The sequence below is a fragment of the Lissotriton helveticus genome, chromosome 9, assembly GCF_964261635.1.
Source record: "Lissotriton helveticus chromosome 9, aLisHel1.1, whole genome shotgun sequence".
Classification (NCBI taxonomy): domain Eukaryota; kingdom Metazoa; phylum Chordata; class Amphibia; order Caudata; family Salamandridae; genus Lissotriton; species Lissotriton helveticus.
The window spans coordinates 1,290,496,828-1,290,515,087 of NC_136070.1; the positions used below are offsets into that span (position 1 = coordinate 1,290,496,828).

At 49.2% G+C, this 18,260-nt stretch overlaps 1 protein-coding gene across 1 annotated transcript in view; it reads left to right on the forward strand.

Moving 5' to 3' along the window:
• The first annotated feature begins 487 nt into the window (after positions 1-487).
• Positions 488-18,260, forward strand: part of LOC144782524 (zinc finger protein 398-like) — a 69,430-nt gene continuing 51,657 nt past the window's right edge. Inside the window, exon 1 of the mRNA XM_078661932.1 lies at positions 488-638. Within this exon, the coding sequence (XP_078518058.1) occupies positions 615-638 (24 nt within the window). The 5' untranslated portion in view covers positions 488-614. The remainder of the gene's footprint in view (positions 639-18,260) is intronic.

An 18,260-nucleotide genomic window follows, 5' to 3' on the forward strand; every position in this document is an offset into this window, starting at 1 on the left:
GGTGAGTGGTGCTCCGAGCCCTGGTGATCGGTGCCCCTAGCCCTGGTGAGCACTGATCTGTGCCCTGAGCCCTGGTGAGTGGTGCTCCGAGCCCTGGTGAGTGCTGCCCAGAGCCCTGGTGAGCACTGATCTGTGCCCTGAGCCCTGGTGATCTGTCCCTCGAGCCCTGGTGATCGGTGCTCCGAGCCCTGGTGAGCACTGATCTGTGCCCTGAGCCCTGGTGATCTGTCCCTCGAGCCCTGGTGATCGGTGCTCCGAGCCCTGGTGAGCACTGATCTGTGCCCTGAGCCCTGGTGATCTGTCCCTCGAGCCCTGGTGATCTGTGCCCTGAGCCCTGGTGAGTGGTGCCCAGAGCCCTCGTGATCTGTGCTTCGAGCTCTGGTGATGCGTGCTCCATGTCCTGGTGAGTTGTGTTGCGTTTCCTGGTGATTAGTGTCCCGGCTCTGCCTCGGCGCACTGTGCCTCTGATCCTGGTGCCTCCATGCCCAGTTGTGAGCCCTCTTGTGCCGCCGGTGAGCAGTGACGGGCCCCGGGGCCGGAGTTTGATGAGTCTTCGCCGCTCTTGATCCCGCTTCGGACTTTATTTTTTCGCCCGGAGCCCAGTGGAAGGAAAGATGACCCGCCGACCCGAGGACAAGGTGAGTGACCCCCCCCACCCCAGACTGGCACAGCCCCCCCCCCACCCCTACTCACCCCAGCCCCCCCAGACTGGCAAAGCCCCTCCCCCCCCTCCAGACTGGCACTCCCCCCCCCCCCACCCCTACTCACCCCAGCCCCCCCAGACTGGCACCCCCCCCCCCCTCGGACAATGTAAGTGACACTGGACCACCTCCCCAGGCTGGCACAGACCCCCCCCTCTCCAGACTGGCACACCCCACCGCCACCCCCTATAGACTGGCACAGCCCCCCTCAGACCCCCCCCCCCTCTAGCCCTCAGCTTGTCTCTCAGCCTCAGATGTACCTGTCGTGTGTAGCGCTCACTCCAAGGGGCGGCTTCAGGGCGCTGCGCGGCGCAGGTGTGAGCAGAGTCCGCCGTGCCTTGCACGAGAGGCAGGTTTTAGGGTTCACTCACAGGTGAGGAGGGGGCAGCGCAGGGCAGGAGCACATGGGACAAGGGAGGCGTGTGATGTCACTTGGCATCAGCCAACCCCCTCCCCCCAGCCTCATATGTGACGTCACACAGACACTGGTTGGTGTCTAATACCTGAGTGAATTTTTCACACTCGGAGCCGCTTCTAGAAATGTTGGGGCCCCTCAGAAAGGGACCCTGCACCCCCCTCTGCTGCACATACAACAGGACCTGACATCACAGTAGTATCATGCTTTAATTAGACACTTACGTCTATTAAAGTGCAAGCAACATAAACACGTTTGTGTTGAGATATTACTCAAAACACAACCTTCATAAAACACGCATCACACTTCAAATGAAGACGTGAGGCTGAAAAGAGCCGTCACCCGGGCTCGCACGGGTTAAATCCATCCGCAACTGCCCAAACCCGTCCCTGTGAGACGTGTCCGGATTGAGAGGGGGGGATCCTTACATATAGATTGAGGTGCGGATAAGTGTTAGCATAAAGGAAGCACTCTCAGAACGACGGAGCTTCAAGGCGCTACTGAAGTGCGGCTTAAAGTGCAGACGAGCGTTAATGTGAAGGGGCCCCTGGACAGACGTGACCTTGAATCAAGGTGTGCACCAGCCAAGTGGGGTTTAGAGCACAAAGGCCTTTAGGACGCCCCAAGGTGCTCCTCAAAGGATATTCATTTGCGATGGTGTTAAGCAGTGTTTTACCAGCGCTGCGCCTATTGGCCAATCAGCAATCATCAGGAAGTAACATCAGAGGAAGTGCCATAAATGGACTCGGTCCTCTGGCATCCCTGGGGGATGGCAAGAAGTAACTCTCCCGGTGCCCACACCATTGAAGCGACAACAACCCTGCCCGGGTGAAGCGCTGCTGCCACAGTCCAGGGGGACGTGAAGCCTGAATCTCCCCAAACTTCTGTCTTCAGTGAAATGTTAACAGAGCCTTTCCCTGTTAATGCCTTATTATGGGTCTATGTTGGTGTTTCTATAGCGCCAACCTATCCGAAGGCAGCGCAGCGCTGTACAGGGTCAGAGACGCGGCGTGTGATGGGGCAGATGATTGTGGCGGTCACAGCAGCCTGTCCTGATGGAGGTTCACAAAGAGGTGAGTATATAGTAAACTGGACACGTCACTCACCTCTGAGCGTTCAGCTGTCCCCTAAACTCCGCTGGGTCAGAGGAAGGCCACCTGCACCCCCTCCCGAGGAGCCCCTTCAAGGCTGAGGCCCGACCGGGGCCCGCGAGCACTCGGGGGCCGCTCCCCAACTGAGGCGGAGGAGTGTCGCCCCACTGCCTTTCAGCACAGCAAAAAAGGAAACATGTATATGATAACAGGATGTTATTATCATTTTATTTTTCTGTGCTGGGTCAGTTTTGTGGGGCGGAGCTAGGCTGCGTGGGGGGGTACGAGTGGAGGCATCCTCCTAAGTGCGCATGAAGGTTTGGCTGGGTGGCTAGCAGCCAGCCGAAATGGCCACATCATAAGCAAGCTCCTCCGGCCCTCCACGAAACGCTGAATAGCCACACAAATATCCAATTTCCTCACTGTTTGGCGATGTACTGGAGTCCAATGGCTGCCCGGAGGCATCGATTGTGTCTTCGATCCCTGCATTGGGTCGTTGGAGTGCCTGGCGGGACCATGGGTGCGAGGTGCAGCCTAGCAAGGGGCGGATCGACCCAGAGTGTGGAGTCCGGCAGGGGTCTCAAGGGGGTCGGCGGCAGTGAGATCGACTACTGCAGAAGTGAAAGTGGGAGAGCAGTAGTAGAAAAAGAGCAGCAGCTGCGTCCTCCAGAGTGAGGAGGACCGTTGAGTGTGTGTCGCGAGCTGCGGCCTACATTAGTTGGGGTCTGCCCCTCTGGAGAACCGAGGCCGAGGAGAAGTGCGGAGGATGGGGCTCTCACATTATAAGATATAAAGGAGGCAATTCAAGGGGTACGCTCTGCCCTTGAAAATAAAATTGACACAGTTGCCTCAGAAGTTACGTTGATACATGCGTACCTCTGCAATCTTGGCACCTGCGTCAAAGTCACTGAAGACTCTATCACCGTGCTCCAAACCACCACTAAAACTCTTTGAAGTCCACGTGAAAGAGTTCCGTGCTACTACTGCTACTCTAGAGGCGAAACTTGAAGACTTTGAAGGACGCACACGCAGAAACAATGTCAGAATCCAGGGCGAGCGGAGGGCCTGGCCACGGATCTCTTCGTTGAAGATCTTATAGGAAAACGGCTGCAGCCACTTTCTGACTACTTCTCGGTGGAGCAAGCCCACCGAGTTCTGAGAGGCCGGCCACGTCCGGGTGCGCCGCCACATCCTATAGTGGGGAGGATTTTCAATTGTAGAGACAGGAATGTAGTACTACAGACAGCTCACTCGGGCCCCCTCTCAAGTATGAAAATGCCACGTTCACATTTTTCCTGGACTTTACGATTAAAGTTCAAAGGTTGGGACGTTCCTTCCTGGACTACAACAGAGTCAGGAAACAGATGCTGCCGAGGAGGGACCTTCCGACGCTGCACGCCGTAGTACATCTCCATCCGGACCTGTGGGGACTCAGGGTATTTTGGGATCCATCTGCGCCTAGTGGGGCCTCACAGTGACTTGGACAGAGATAGTAATTTTGGACTTACGAAGGTCCGCCTGGCTTCCATGCAATGGATCTACTGGAGGTTAGAGCGCCTGCTTGAGAACCTTCCCCACCCTTCACTACGCCGAGTTGTTGATTCTGCGAGGAGATGCGGAGATGACCTGGGACACTGTCACATCCCGATTGAACTGCTGCAGTGTGGTTAAACCTTTCCATGTTTAACGGGGGGGTTGCGGTGGGTAGACGACCCAGCTGGGACACTCTCCCCGACATTAGGACATGAGGGTTGGGGTACGCAGGCACTCTGCAAAGTTGGGGGGGGGCAGTTTTGAGTCCACGATGCAGGGAGGTGGGCGGATGTGGAATGTTACTTAAGTTTTTATGTGTTATGTAGGCAGTATTTGTTGATATATATCAATGACATTGTTTCATGGCAAGTGTTTTAAGTTATTGAGCGGTGCAAGTCAGGATCTCTCCGAGGTAGACCCGAGGGCCTGTGTAAAGGGCTCCTCTACTGTTTCCAGATACTCCATGTTTGGATTGAGAATCTCTCCCAGCGCCACTAGTCTCCCGGCCGAGTTGTCCAAACACTACATACGCAAGATATCATGAACACTGTCCAAATCTCCTGCAGTGTGACTGGTCTTGGGGACAACATTGAAAGGGGGTAGTGCTACAACACTTAAAACGCCACTCACCCGATATAGCCCTGCCCTGCTGCAAGAAACTCACCTGCAGGGAACCACTTACTGTGCACTTAATAGATACGGTTACAAACTAGTAGCACATGCGGGCTATACTAGAGGCTCCAGAGTGTGAGGTATTCTTTGACGCAACTCCTTACCATTTACCATGCAGAATATTACGCATGCCCCCACTGGTAATTTGCAGCACTATCTGGACATAGGGAGGGCCAGGATATTTATTATTAGAACATTGGAATGTTGGGAGCTCCATTAAAAACAATGGCGTGCTCCGGGCTTATAATGACTGGTATAAGCCCGGAGCTCCAACATTCCAATGTTTCTTTGTTCGCAGCTCTGACTGTGAGCAAAGGCTTCAGGGAGCCTGAGGGGATTCCAATCCCCTCACGCTTCCAAAAGGCTTTGTTTTTTGTTGTTAGAACATTCTGTTCTCTAGTGACAGAATGTTCTAATAGCCTTATAACCCTTCGTAGATGGGCTATACGGCTATTAAAGTCCCTCTCCCTTGTTAAAGGCCCTTGCCTTCGGCTCGGGGCCTTTAACGCTGGAGAGGGCCTTTAATAGACGGTATAGCCCTCTACGGCGGGCTATAAGGCTATATTATTCCCCTCTACGTCCCCCCGATACTCCATGCCCCCACACTGGCAGGTCTGGGCTCGCTCATTGTCGGTTTACCGCAGGGAGGGCTGCTCAATGCAGCTCTCTGTGGACCGCTGGCCAGTAGGACTGAAATACCCCTCTGGAAAGATCCTAGCTGACTTTTTGTTAGCAATAGGTCTAGGAGGGATGCTCTTCCGGCGCTTCAGTATTACAACTGGGAGACGCAACTTACAGTGGTTAACCACTGGGTCCAGCTAGCTCAGGACGTACCGGCCTATAGGATGGACAGGCATAATATGCGATCGTGGGGCTACCTTAGGGCCATCTAGGGGGGAAACGTGAAATGCTCAAAAACCACCTCAATGTCTGAGACTATTAAAGTATGGCGTATGGTGACAGCGGCACTAGGGTGGCGAGATAGGATCACTCGAACCACTCCGCTATGGGACTGGGCACCATTGGGACTTCTGGCAAAATACCCTTGGCTTTGATAAGTGGGACCTTATTGGTCTTTCAAGGCTATGCGACCTATGGGAAGGCTTGACTTTGATAAGTGGGACCTTATTGGTCTTTCAAGGCTATGCGGCCTATGGGCAGGCTTGACTTTGATAAGTGGGACCTTATTGGTCTTTCAAGGCTATGCGACCTATGGGCAGGCTTGACTTTGATAAGTGGGACCTTATTGGTCTTTCAAGGCTATGCGGCCTATGGGCAGGGTTGACTTTGATAAGTGGGACCTTATTGGTCTTTCAAGGCTATGCGGCCTATGGGCAGGCTTGACTTTGATAAGTGGGACCTTATTGGTCTTTCAAGGCTATGCGACCTATGGGCAGGCTTGACTTTGATAAGTGGGACCTTATTGGTCTTTCAAGGCTATGCGGCCTATGGGCAGGCTTGACTTTGATAAGTGGGACCTTATTGGTCTTTCAAGGCTATGCGGCCGATGGGCAGGCGGGGAAATTCGACCTTTTGTGACATCCAGACAGAGGGAGTACGAGTCGGCATCAAGAGACGCCTTCCAATATCTCCAGATACGACATGAGCTACAGCAAACCATTCCAAGGGGGCGGACCTCCCAGTCCCCCCCCCCTGAAGATAAGTTGTTAGATGATTATTTGCAGAAGAAAGCCATATCCCTAACATATCGGAAAATATTATATAATTTCCCTGACACCTTGGAGAAAATACGTACTAAGTGGATGGAAGAGCTGGGGCAATTGAGTGATGAAGAGAGGCAGGAGGCACTAGCGTCCCCCAAGGGAAGCGTAAATACTATCCTTTTCAGGCTAGTCCAGCTGAAAATATGACTTAGGACATGTTATACATGCATAACATTAGTTAAAATGGCAGACTTAACCCAACCCACTGTCCCAGGGGCTGTGGCCAGGGGGGCAGGGTTTTGCACATGTGGTGGGATTGCCCAAAGATTCAGGAGTACTGGAGAGCGGTCATGTCATGTATGATAGCACTGTGTGGGGAAATGTAGAGGCCTCGCCTCAAAGGTGTTTACTGAATATTTGGGAAACAACAGACTTCACATCAGCAGAGCGATTGTGGGTCTCACTGGGCCTCATGGTGGCCAAGCTTAACATAGCAAGGAAATGGAGGTCGCCCAAGGGGCCTGCGAAGAGCGAATGGAAAACCGATATGGATTGGTGCATGCAGGCGCTTATGAGGGTAGAGGCTCCCCACTTAAATGAACAACGGTTTGGGGGTGCTGAAATGAGAGTAGAGTGGTGCTCTGTGTACCTGTTAGTGGGGTTCCTCATTTGAAGGTGGACTGAGGGTGAAACTAGGATAGTTTTGCTACCGGGTTCTGGAAGTTGGGAGGGGGATAAGTTGGATAATAATGTAGAGATAAATGTCTGCCATATGTGATTCATGTAATCTGAGTGCGACGCCGAATGTGATGATTACCGCTGTCATCTGTTTATTACCACTGTAAAAAGATTTTTTTAAATGAATGTTTGGCCGCCATCTGAGGCTTGCCAAACATTCATGCGCACTTTGCATATTCTCGACCCAGGCTGCATGTCCAGGCTCCCATTCCCCATCTGAGCGCCGAACCACGGCGCCCAGACCAGCGTTGTGATCGGCTATGGGGATCCTATCCTGCTTCCTGTTCCAACAGAAGCCAGGAAGAGGAAAGAAGAGTGGCGGCGGTCAGCCAGGCGGCGGGCAGGTAAGGGATTCATTCCCCCCTTATCCTCCACCCACCCCACCACTGATTCATGGGAGCAGCCGCCACTGCAAGGACTCACCCCACACGGCTGAGGCCATATCAAGGCCGACAAGGGCTCATCCACACAAGGCTGAGGTCATACCAACTCAGTACTAATACGTGGCTTCCCCTGTGAAAGGGGGAGACTCCTCTGCGCACTGCTTCAAAGACAAAGTCTTAATGTTTCTGCTCTGGACCCTGGTTAGGGTTTACACAACAATCACTTTGCCAATGAATGTGAGGTTGCTTCATTTCTGTGTTTATTTCTTTTCATTCAGTAAATTGTATAACTCATTCCATTTCATGGTTATAATACATGGTACATCCTCCTGTCGACCGAAAATATCAAGTGTCCCAATGCATTTCGGGCTTTCTGTCAGCCCTTCTTCAGGGGAGTACTCTACAAGTCAAGAAAATAAATGTCCATCAGTAAACTGAAGTATAGCTACATCGTTCGTACATGGCGTGATGGTGAATGATCCTGTGCTGCATTGTGCAAATGAATAGAGTGCTCGCTAAACGTGCAATTATTCTATGGAAGGGTGCCTGAGGTGAGAGTTTTAAGGTTACAAGTATCCGGGATGTGGTCTGAAGTTGCAGGGTTGGACGTGCTCGGTGCTCAATGGTGTTTTAAAGGCGGGTGCACAAACTATTCAGAAACGGGGTGAAAACATACTAGGATAGTGCTCAAAATTGAATGGTCAGAGCGTGCCATGGGTACTAGCGGGTGTAACATGCATATAAGTTACAGGTCCATACTACGGGTACTTACTCGGGACTGTGAGCGTTGTCGCATACGTCCGTGAGGATGCAGGCGTGTGGCGCGTTAGTAAGTGGGGTAGTTAAACAGACGTTGGTATACGTGAACACTGTGGAAGGACTAATCCGTAAGCAGTGTAAACGGGCGCCATATTGGAGTGTTGAAATAGAGCGGTGAATGGGGTTAAAGCTATCTAGTGACAGGGGTTCAACAGGGTCAGTAAATTGAAAGTGAAAATAAGAATAAGAATGAAAAATAAAAATAAACATAAACATAAAAAATAAAAATAAAAATTCGAAAGGCATAAATGTAAGTAGCCAATGTGTAAACAAGAATTGCTAATGGTAAATACAGTAGCATCATTACAAATAGCAAAGAAATTCCATCCGGTCATTAAGTCCGTTCGGTTGCATCGTGGCCATATGTCGGATCCAAAAGTTCTCACGTTTCAATAATGTATTTTTGTTGTTTCTGCCTGGTTTAATTTGTTCCAAAATCAAGAATTTCAATTGTGGCACTGAGTGGTGTTTTTCACTGAAATGTGCTGCCACTGAGGATTTCAGATTGTTGGTCCTGATGTTACTCTTGTGTTCCAATATGCGTGCTCGTATCTTTCTCTCTGTGTGTCCTATGTAGCTCAGGCCACACAGACATTTGAGCATATAGATAACGTTGGCAGTGTTACATGTGGCATTGACTTTGAGTTTGATCTGGTAACCTTTCATAGGATGGTTGGTGGAATTCCCTGGTATGATGTTGTGGCAGTTACTACAGTTATGACATGGCAACAGTCCTTTGTATGACTCTGTTTGTATAGTTTCTCTGGGTTTGGTCAGAATCTCCTTAATGTTCCTTCCTCTTGTGTACGCGAATATGGGTGGTTGTGCAAAGGCTACTTGGAAATCCGGTTCTGTACTCAAAAGTGGCTAGTGCTTGGATATGATTCTCTTGTACTGGTTACTGATGGTGGTGTATTTGGATACCACTACTATTCGAGTGTTGTCTGGTTTTGGTTTGACCTGTAGTAGATCTTTCTGTGTACTCCTCTTGCTGCGGGAAACCGCTTCTTTGAGTATTGTGGGTGGGTATCCTCGTGAAGTGAATCGATCCACGGTGTGGAGAATTTCTTTGTCACATTCTGCAACGTTGGAGACTATGCGTTTGATTCTCAAGAGTTGGGAGTATGGTAAATTGTGCTTAAGGGCTGGCCGATGAAAACTGTTGAAGTGTAAAATAGAGTTCCGGTCCGTGGGTTTACGAAAAATGGTCGTGTTGAACTTGGATCCGTCTCTCAGTACTTCTACATCCAGGAAGTGGATGTGCTCCTTGTCATAGTTCCAGGTGAATTGTATTCTTGCATTGATCTTGTTCCAGTTGTTCAAGAATTCTGCCAAGGTGTTAGTGTGGCCTGACCATAGGATGAATATGTCATCTATAAATCTCAGGTAAAGTTTACCATGGGTGAGCCACATGGGGTCTTTGAGTATGTGTGTCTCTTCAAAGTGCTTCATAAAGATGTTCGCGTAGCATGGAGCTGAACAATTACCCAAGGAGGTACCGCATAATTGTTGGAAGCAGTTGTTGTTGACTGTGAAGTGGTTAATGCGGCAGCATCCATGGTGTCGGTCAGTTCGGCGCGTGTATTCTTGATTTTGGTAGTTAGTTTATTTATTTATTTTTATAGCATTTGTAGAGCGCTTCTGCAACCCTACGGGCATCCTGGCGCTGTGTACATATTGCTGAAAATACTGTGCATCAGAGGAGGGGGATAGTATAAAGTTCTGGTGAGATTAAACTTTGGGGAAGAGCCATGTTTTCACCTTTTTACGGAAAGCCATCAGTTCGTCTGTTTTCCTGATGTCGATAGGTAATTTGTTCCACAGATGGGCTGCGGCTATGCTGAAAGCTCTGCCACCATAAGTGGCTTTCCTGATCCTGGGTATGCTTATCAGGTTGGAGGATGAGGAGCGGAGGGACCGTGTGGGTATATACCATTTGAATTTCTTTTGAAGTGGTCGGGGGCCCATTCCGTGTACTGCCCTAAAGACAATGCAGAGGGATTTAAAGCAGATCCTTTGATGTACAGGTAGCCAGTGAAGATCGGCAAGAGCGAGGGTGGTAAAGGATCTTCGCTCTCGGGAGAGTGCCAGCTTCGCTGCTGCCGCCTGGATGCTTTGCAATCTGGAGATCAAATAGGTCGGGGATTCCAGAAGCAGAGCATTACAGTAATCCAGGCGGCTGAGAATGGTGCTCCTAACTATGGTGGTTCTGACCTGTGCTGGTAAGAGGGGTAGCAGCTTTCGCAGTCCTCTCATTAAAGCAAAGCAGCTACTCATCTGCTTGTTGACATTGGTCTCTAAGCTCAGACAGTCGTTAAAGCTGACTCCGAGATTTTTCACTGATTTCACTGGGGCTAATGACTCCCCCAGGTCCAAGGGCCAGAAATCGGTGGGTAGACTTCTGGTAATTCTGCCAACTGCGCAGTGCATTATTTCCGTTTTATCACTATTAAATTGTAGTGAGTTCTGGTTTAGCCAGAGTGTCATTTCTGCCATACAGGTATGGAAGGCCGTGAGTGAGTTGGCCTGGGCACCATCAAGGGAAATCATCAGCTGCGTGTCGTCCGCATAGTTGATCACGCTAATACCGTGGGCCTTGATAATGCCCAACAGGGGTTGCATATATATATTAAAAAGTATCGGACTGATTGCGGACCCTTGTGGGACGCCATGTGGGACTTTAACAAATTCCGACTGATATGGGGGGATGGCTACTGCCTGCCATCTGTCTTTTAAATAGGAGTGAAACCAATCGAGCGCCACTCCGCCGATTCCAATGTTTTTTAGTCTTGTCAGCAGGATGTCGTGGCTCACCGTATCGAAAGCGGCGGACAGGTCCAGCAGAATCAGGATTGCTGATTCCCCCCTGTCCGCCCTCATTCGCAGGTCATCCAGAACTGTCAGCAGAGCTGACTCGGTTCCGTGAGCTGGTCTGAAACCGAATTGCTCCTCTTCCAGGATGTTGTTGGTTTCTAGGAAGAGGGCAAGGGATCTGCTGACCCACCGCTCTATGATCTTTATAGGGTATGGCAGGAGCGATATAGGACGGTAGTTTTTTTTGCAGTTCGGGTCTAGATTAGGTTTCTTTAATAGGGGGGTAACAACCGCCAATTTCCATTCTTTTGGTACTGTGCCAGAAATGAGGGATTGATTGCAAAGCTGTTGCAATACTGGGAAAAGGTCATCCCTGAACTCCTTTACTATTTTGTGAGGCAGAGGGTCCAGAGGGGACCCTGAGGTTGTATTAAGAGCAGTTTTTGTGAAATCTTGTTCTGTAAGGACTTTAAAATGTTCTAAGGTAGCCTTAGGGTTGGGTCGTCCTGCGTTGTCTTCGCTCTTCTCCCTATTCTCGGGGTTACTAATATCCTGCTCAGAGGAGATGGAAGCACCCTTCATTCCCTCAATGATTTTGGTGATTTTTTCCTGAAAGAAGGAAGCTAAGTCATCGCATAATTCTTGTGAGGGCTTAATTTGACTGTTCGCACAATCCGGATTGGATAGCTCTCTGATTATCCTGAAAGTGTCACGGGACTTATTAGAGCTGTGGAGTAGTAAGTCGGCGAAATAGTTTGCTTTGGCTGCGATGATATCTTTTTTATATCTTGCGATGGTTTGTCTCCATATCAGTTTCTCCGGCTCCGAGTAATTTTTTCTCCACATCCTTTCGGCGTTTTTACAGGCTCTTTTCAGTGCCTTCAGGTTATCCGTGTACCAGGGCGCGGAGGGTCTTCCTCTTTTCCTGATTACTTTCAGGGGTACAGTATCGTCGAGCTTTTTGGTTACTTCTTTACACAACGTGAGATAGTTAGTGGTGATGTCGTTCTCTGGGTTGAACGAATTCCCAATGTGATGGAGATTGAACTTTCCTTTCTCTTTCCTTTTTAGCAGGCCTTTCCAATCGCGTCCAGTAAAGGATCTGCTCTGTGTATTAGTAGGTCCTGTATTAGTCAAGGTGTGAATGTTGAAAAGTAGGAGGTGATGGTCTGACCAATCTACTGGGAGCGTTGTTCTCATTGTAATAAGATCCTCTGCAGCAAATATTAGATCCAGTGTATTTCCCTGTTTATGTGTGGGGGTAGTTATCCACTGTTTCAGCCCTAAGTTTTCCCAAGAGTGGGTGATATTGTGGAAGGCCGTGTGTAGTTGGTCATTATCCCAAAGATTGAAATCTCCTAGTACCAGTAGTTTGCTGTGTGAGATTGATATGTTGTTGATGACGGCAATCAATTCCTGCTGTTGTGTTGCGTTGATATGTCCCGGAGTCCTATAGCAGATTAGGCTCGTGAGGCAGTGGCCTGAGTCATGTCTGATCGATATCCCAAGTATTTCAGCACATGAAACCGTATCGACATCTAAGGTAGCAATATTTAGCTCCTCTTTAAAGATGATCCCTGTTCCTCCTCCTCGTCCTATGGTCCTAGGTTTATGAATGATCTTGTATCCTGGCGGGCAGGCCGGCTCTAGCTCTAATTCCATTCCTGCAGCCGTCCATGTCTCAGTCAGAAATAAAATGTCCAAATGGTTGGACTCGACCAAAAGCTGTATTTCAGTGGCGTGTTTCGGCAGAGACCTGACGTTTAATAGTCCACTGGCTAATTCTCCCTTAATGGTCTGTTTGAGGACGGCGTGTGTTGGCAAGAAGTGCCTATATCCTGTATTCTGATCAGGGTTCGAATGTAAAACTAGTGGGAGGGGATTGATATGAGGCAGGCGCCCTAGGCAGTTGGAACATAGACTATTGGTCTCGGACTCAAAGTGGGGACTTAGACGAGGGCAGTTAGCTCTGCCTGCCAAAGGGTTTAGTAGCATGAGTGTTTCTCTACTGTATCTGTTTGCCTTGTGGAGCGGGAGAGCTCGGGCAGGTGGGGGTGCCCTGGGCCCGGTCTCGGCGCGGACGAGCGCAGACGAGCTTGCCTTAAGCGCGCCTTCGGCGCGCAATCGTCTAAGGTCGTCTTAGTTCTTCTAAGGTCTTTGAAAGTTCCTCTATGATTAAAAGGATTAAATCCAAGGAGCATTTGTTGAGTATGGCATACCAACGCTCAACAAATCGGGTGTTATTCTTACAAAGGAGAGGTTTTAGTGGGACCCGTAGTATCTACCAAAGGGAGCATACACGAGGCCACGGGTAAATTTCTCGACAAATACCTGCAACCCTTCGTACTCCAAACTGACTCCTACATCAGAGACACCACCGACTTTCTAGTCAAACTTGAAAGATGCACTGAAAATCTCACAGACCAAGATCTAGTACTATGCACAGTGGACGTATGTTCATTGTACACATCCATACCTCACGATATGGGGATTGAAGCCATAGAAAAAACATTAGCCGGATCAACCTTGGATCCAGACCTGAAAGTACTACTGATGGAATTGATGATTTTTACATTATACCACAGCTACTTCACAGTCAACAACAACTGCTTCCAACAATTATGCGGTACCTCCATGGGTAATTGTTCAGCTCCATGCTACGCGAACATCTTTATGAAGCACTTTGAAGAGACACACATACTCAAAGACCCCATGTGGCTCACCCATGGTAAACTTTACCTGAGATTTATAGATGACATATTCATCCTATGGTCAGGCCACACTAACACCTTGGCAGAATTCTTGAACAACTGGAACAAGATCAATGCAAGAATACAATTCACCTGGAACTATGACAAGGAGCACATCCACTTCCTGGATGTAGAAGTACTGAGAGACGGATCCAAGTTCAACACGACCATTTTTCGTAAACCCACGGACCGGAACTCTATTTTACACTTCAACAGTTTTCTTCGGCCAGCCCTTAAGCACAATTTACCATACTCCCAACTCTTGAGACTCAAACGCATAGTCTCCAACGTTGCAGAATGTGACAAAAGTTCTCCACACCGTGGATCGTTTCACTTCACGAGGATACCCACCATACTCAAAGAAGCGGTTTCCCGCAGCAAGAGGAGTACACGGAAAGATCTACTACAGGTCAAACCAAAACCAGACAACACTCGAATAGTAGTGGTATCCAAATACACCACCATCAGTAACCAGTACAAGAGAATCATATGCAAGCACTAGCCACTTTTGAGTACAGACCCGGATTTCCAAGGAGCCTTTGCACAACCACCCATATTCGCGTACACAAGAGGAAGGAACATTAAGGAGATTCTGACCAAACCCAGAGAAACTATACAAAGAGTCATATAAAGGACTGTTGCCATGTCATAACTGTAGTAACTGCCACAACATCATACCAGGGAATTCCACCAACCATCCTATGAAAGGTTACCAGATCAAACTCAAAGTCAATGCCACATGTAACACCGCCAACGTTATCTATATGCTCAAATGTCCGTGTGGCCTGAGCTACATAGGACACACAGAGAGAAAGATACGAGCACGCATATTGGAACACAAGAGTAACATCAGGACCAACAATCTGAAATCCTCAGTGGCAGCACATTTCAGGGAAAAACACCACACAGTGCCACAAATGAAATTCTTGATTTTGGAACAAATTAAACCAGGCAGAAACAACAAAAATACATTATTGAAACGTGAGAACTTTTGGATCCGACATATGGCCACGATGCAACCGAACGGACTTAATGACCGGATGGAATTTCTTTGCTATTTGTAATGATGTTACTGTATTTACCATTAGTAATTCTTGTTTACACATTGGCTACTTACATTTATGCCTTTCGAATGTTTATTTTTATTTTTTATGTTTATTTTTATTTTTCATTCTTATTCTTATTTTCACTTTCAATTTACTGACCCTGTTGAACCCCTGTCACTAGATAGCTTTAACCCCATTCACCGCTCTATTTCAACACTCCAATATGGCGCCCGTTTACACTGCTTACGGATTAGTCCTTCCACAGTGTTCACGTATACCAACGTCTGTTTAACTACCCCACTTAGTAACGCGCCACACGCCTGCATCCTCACGGACGTATGCGACAACGCTCACAGTCCCGAGTAAGTACCCGTAGTATGGACCTGTAACTTATATGCATGTTTCACCCGCTAGTACCCATGGCACGCTCTGACCATTCAATTTTGAGCACTATCCTAGTATGTTTTCACCCCGTTTCTGAATAGTTTGTGCACCCGCCTTTAAAACACCATTGAGCACCGAGCACGTCCAACCCTGCAACTTCAGACCACATCCCGGATACTTGTAACCTTAAAACTCTCACCTCAGGCACCCTTCCATAGAATAATTGCACGTTTAGCGAGCACTCTATTCATTTGCACAATGCAGCACAGGATCATTCACCATCACGCCATGTACGAACGATGTAGCTATACTTCAGTTTACTGATGGACATTTATTTTCTTGACTTGTAGAGTACTCCCCTGAAGAAGGGCTGACAGAAAGCCCGAAATGCATTGGGACACTTGATATTTTCGGTCGACAGGAGGATGTACCATGTATTATAACCATGAAATGGAATGAGTTATACAATTTACTGAATGAAAAGAAATAAACACAGAAATGAAGCAACCTCACATTCATTGGCAAAGTGATTGTTGTGTAAACCCTAACCAGGGTCCAGAGCAGAAACATTAAGACTTTGTCTTTGAAGCAGTGCGCAGAGGAGTCTCCCCCTTTCACAGGGGAAGCCACGTATTAGTACTGTTGTATACTTACGCTGTGAGGCACAGACAGCGATCCCTCCGCGGCACGCAAGCACCATACCTCAGGAGTACACGCGCACTACCCAGCGGTGCCAGTTCCACCTACTATATTTGGTCATACCAACTCACCCCACAAGGACTCGCCCCACAAAGCTGAAGCCAGACCAGGGCCGACAAGGGCCCACCCCCCAAGGCTGAGGCCAGACCAGCGCCGACAAGGACTCACCCCACAAGGACTCACCCCCAAGGATGAGGCAGACCAGGGCCCACGAGGACTCGCCCCACAAGGCTGAGGCAGGCCAGGGCCACAAGGACTCGCCCCACAACGACTCACCCCACAAGGCTGAGGCCAGACCAGAGCCAACATGGACTCACCCCACAAGGCTGAGGTCATACCAACTCACCCCACACGGACTCACCCCACAAGGCTGAAGCCTGACCAGGGCCCACAAGGACACACCCCCAAGGCTGAGACCAGACCAGAGCCGACAAGGACTCACCCCCCAAGGATGAGGCAGACCAGGGCCCACGAGGACTCACCCCACAAGGACTCACCCCACAAGGACTCACCCCACAAGGCTGAGGCAGGCCAGGGCCACAAGTACTCACCCCACAAGGACTCACCCCACAAGGACTCACCCCACAAGGCTGAGGCAGACCAGGGCCGACAAGGACTCACCCCACAAGGCTGAGCCCAGACCAGCGCCCACAAGGACTCACCCCCAAGGCTGAGCCCAGACCAGAGCCCACAAGGACTCACCCCACAAAACTGCGGCCAAACCAAGACCCGCAAGGACTCACCCCACAAGGACTCACCCCACAAGGCTGAGGCCAGACCAGCGCCGACAAGGGCTCACCCCACAAGGGCTCACCCCACAAGGACTCACCCCACTAGGCTGAGGCAGGCCAGGGCCACAAGGACTCACCCCACAAGGACTCGCCCCACAAGGCTGAAGCCAGACCAGGGCCCACAAGGACTCACCCCACAAGGCTGAGGCCAGACCAGCGCACAAGGACTCACCCCACAAGGGCTCACCCCACAAGGACTCACCCCACAAGGGCTCACCCCACAAGGACTCATCCTACAAGGCTGAGGCCAGACCAGGGCCACAAGGACTCGCCCCACAAGGCTGAGTCCAGACCAGGGCCACAAGGATCCACCCCACAAGGCTGAGGCAGACCAGAGTTGCTTGGGTTTCCATTCAGAGGGTGCATGACGCAGGGCTGGACCTTTCCCGTCTGAGCCGGACCAAGATAGTGTTGTGTAGTTCCTATAAAACTATACAGGATCTGCGCGTTTAGACAGCGTACACTGTAGGATTGGTGTTAGACTGATTCCAGACACCCCCACCGGGTATGTTGGCCTTCTGTATCAGCTAGCTCACAGTGCCACTAGAATCTCCTCTTACCAAGGAGAGAATAGTTCTTGGCAACTATCGAACATGACAACCCTGATCCCTTAGGACCGTGGAAACAATGTACTACCGTTCGCTCAGTCACTGGTGCTAGTTTAGGCAGTCTCAGAGAGATACACCGAATAAACAGGCTGGGCTTTTTCAATAAGTATTTATTGAACAGTTGTAATTCTGGTGTAAAATAGATGAGCTGCAACAACGGTTAGACAGTAAAAGATATAAATGATTAGCAGTACTATAAAAGTAAATGGATGGTATAGTTCCAGCATTTTGCAATAATCATGAATACATACGAGTATATAAAACACACGATAAAAAGACGCGTACTCCTACTATGCCTCCATAACTAGATGTACCTGAGTGTACTTAGCATGTGTGTAGTTGTTAAGCCAAGAATCCTTCTAGGATAAAGTCAACCCCATTTCCTGAAGTGAGAGACTGTGGAACCCCGTCCTAATCTCGAGTTGGACACCCCGTGAGGGATGTTAGACCACTGCGAGCTGGATTGTCTGGATGCAGGAACCTCCGCATCTCTGGTCAGTGTGTCGGCCGGGATGTCTCTGTCTCCTCTGTCTATCTTAGCAAGATTTGATGTGTACATACCCATAGGTCTCCCCAGGGGTCCTACCTTGCTGTATTACTGTGTCGGCCTAAAGGATGACGTCGGACCTGAACTTTATACAGAGACATTATACAGGAGATGGTAGTCCTGCTGTGCTTCCAAGAATCCACATGCATAATGTATGAGATTTCGAACTTAGGGAAAACCCTGCGTTCTGAATGCAGTGACGTATCTAGGTAAAAGGTCAGTCCCTGTTAACCGTTTCAAGTGTAATGTAGGGAAGAATATAGGTGAAGGGTTATGAGGCCTGTATCAGGGTACCTATATCGAATATAACAACTGAGTTGCACAAGGTTGATCACTGAGAGTAGTAGCTCTGAATAAAACATAAATGATACAAAATAAAGAACAGAATATATCAACTTTTTTTCCCACCTTTAAATTTAAAATATGGAAGCCAAAAAAAGCTTCTTCTCTGTTTGCATCCCCCAGCTTTGACCCTGTGGAAAGGATTATTCCATATTGAATGAAACCTCCCAACTCCTTCAGCTGCCGCAGCGCCCTTCCCACACTCCCAACAACTATGTGATCATATTACTCAGTTTGTTTTCAACGAGATTAAGATAACACAT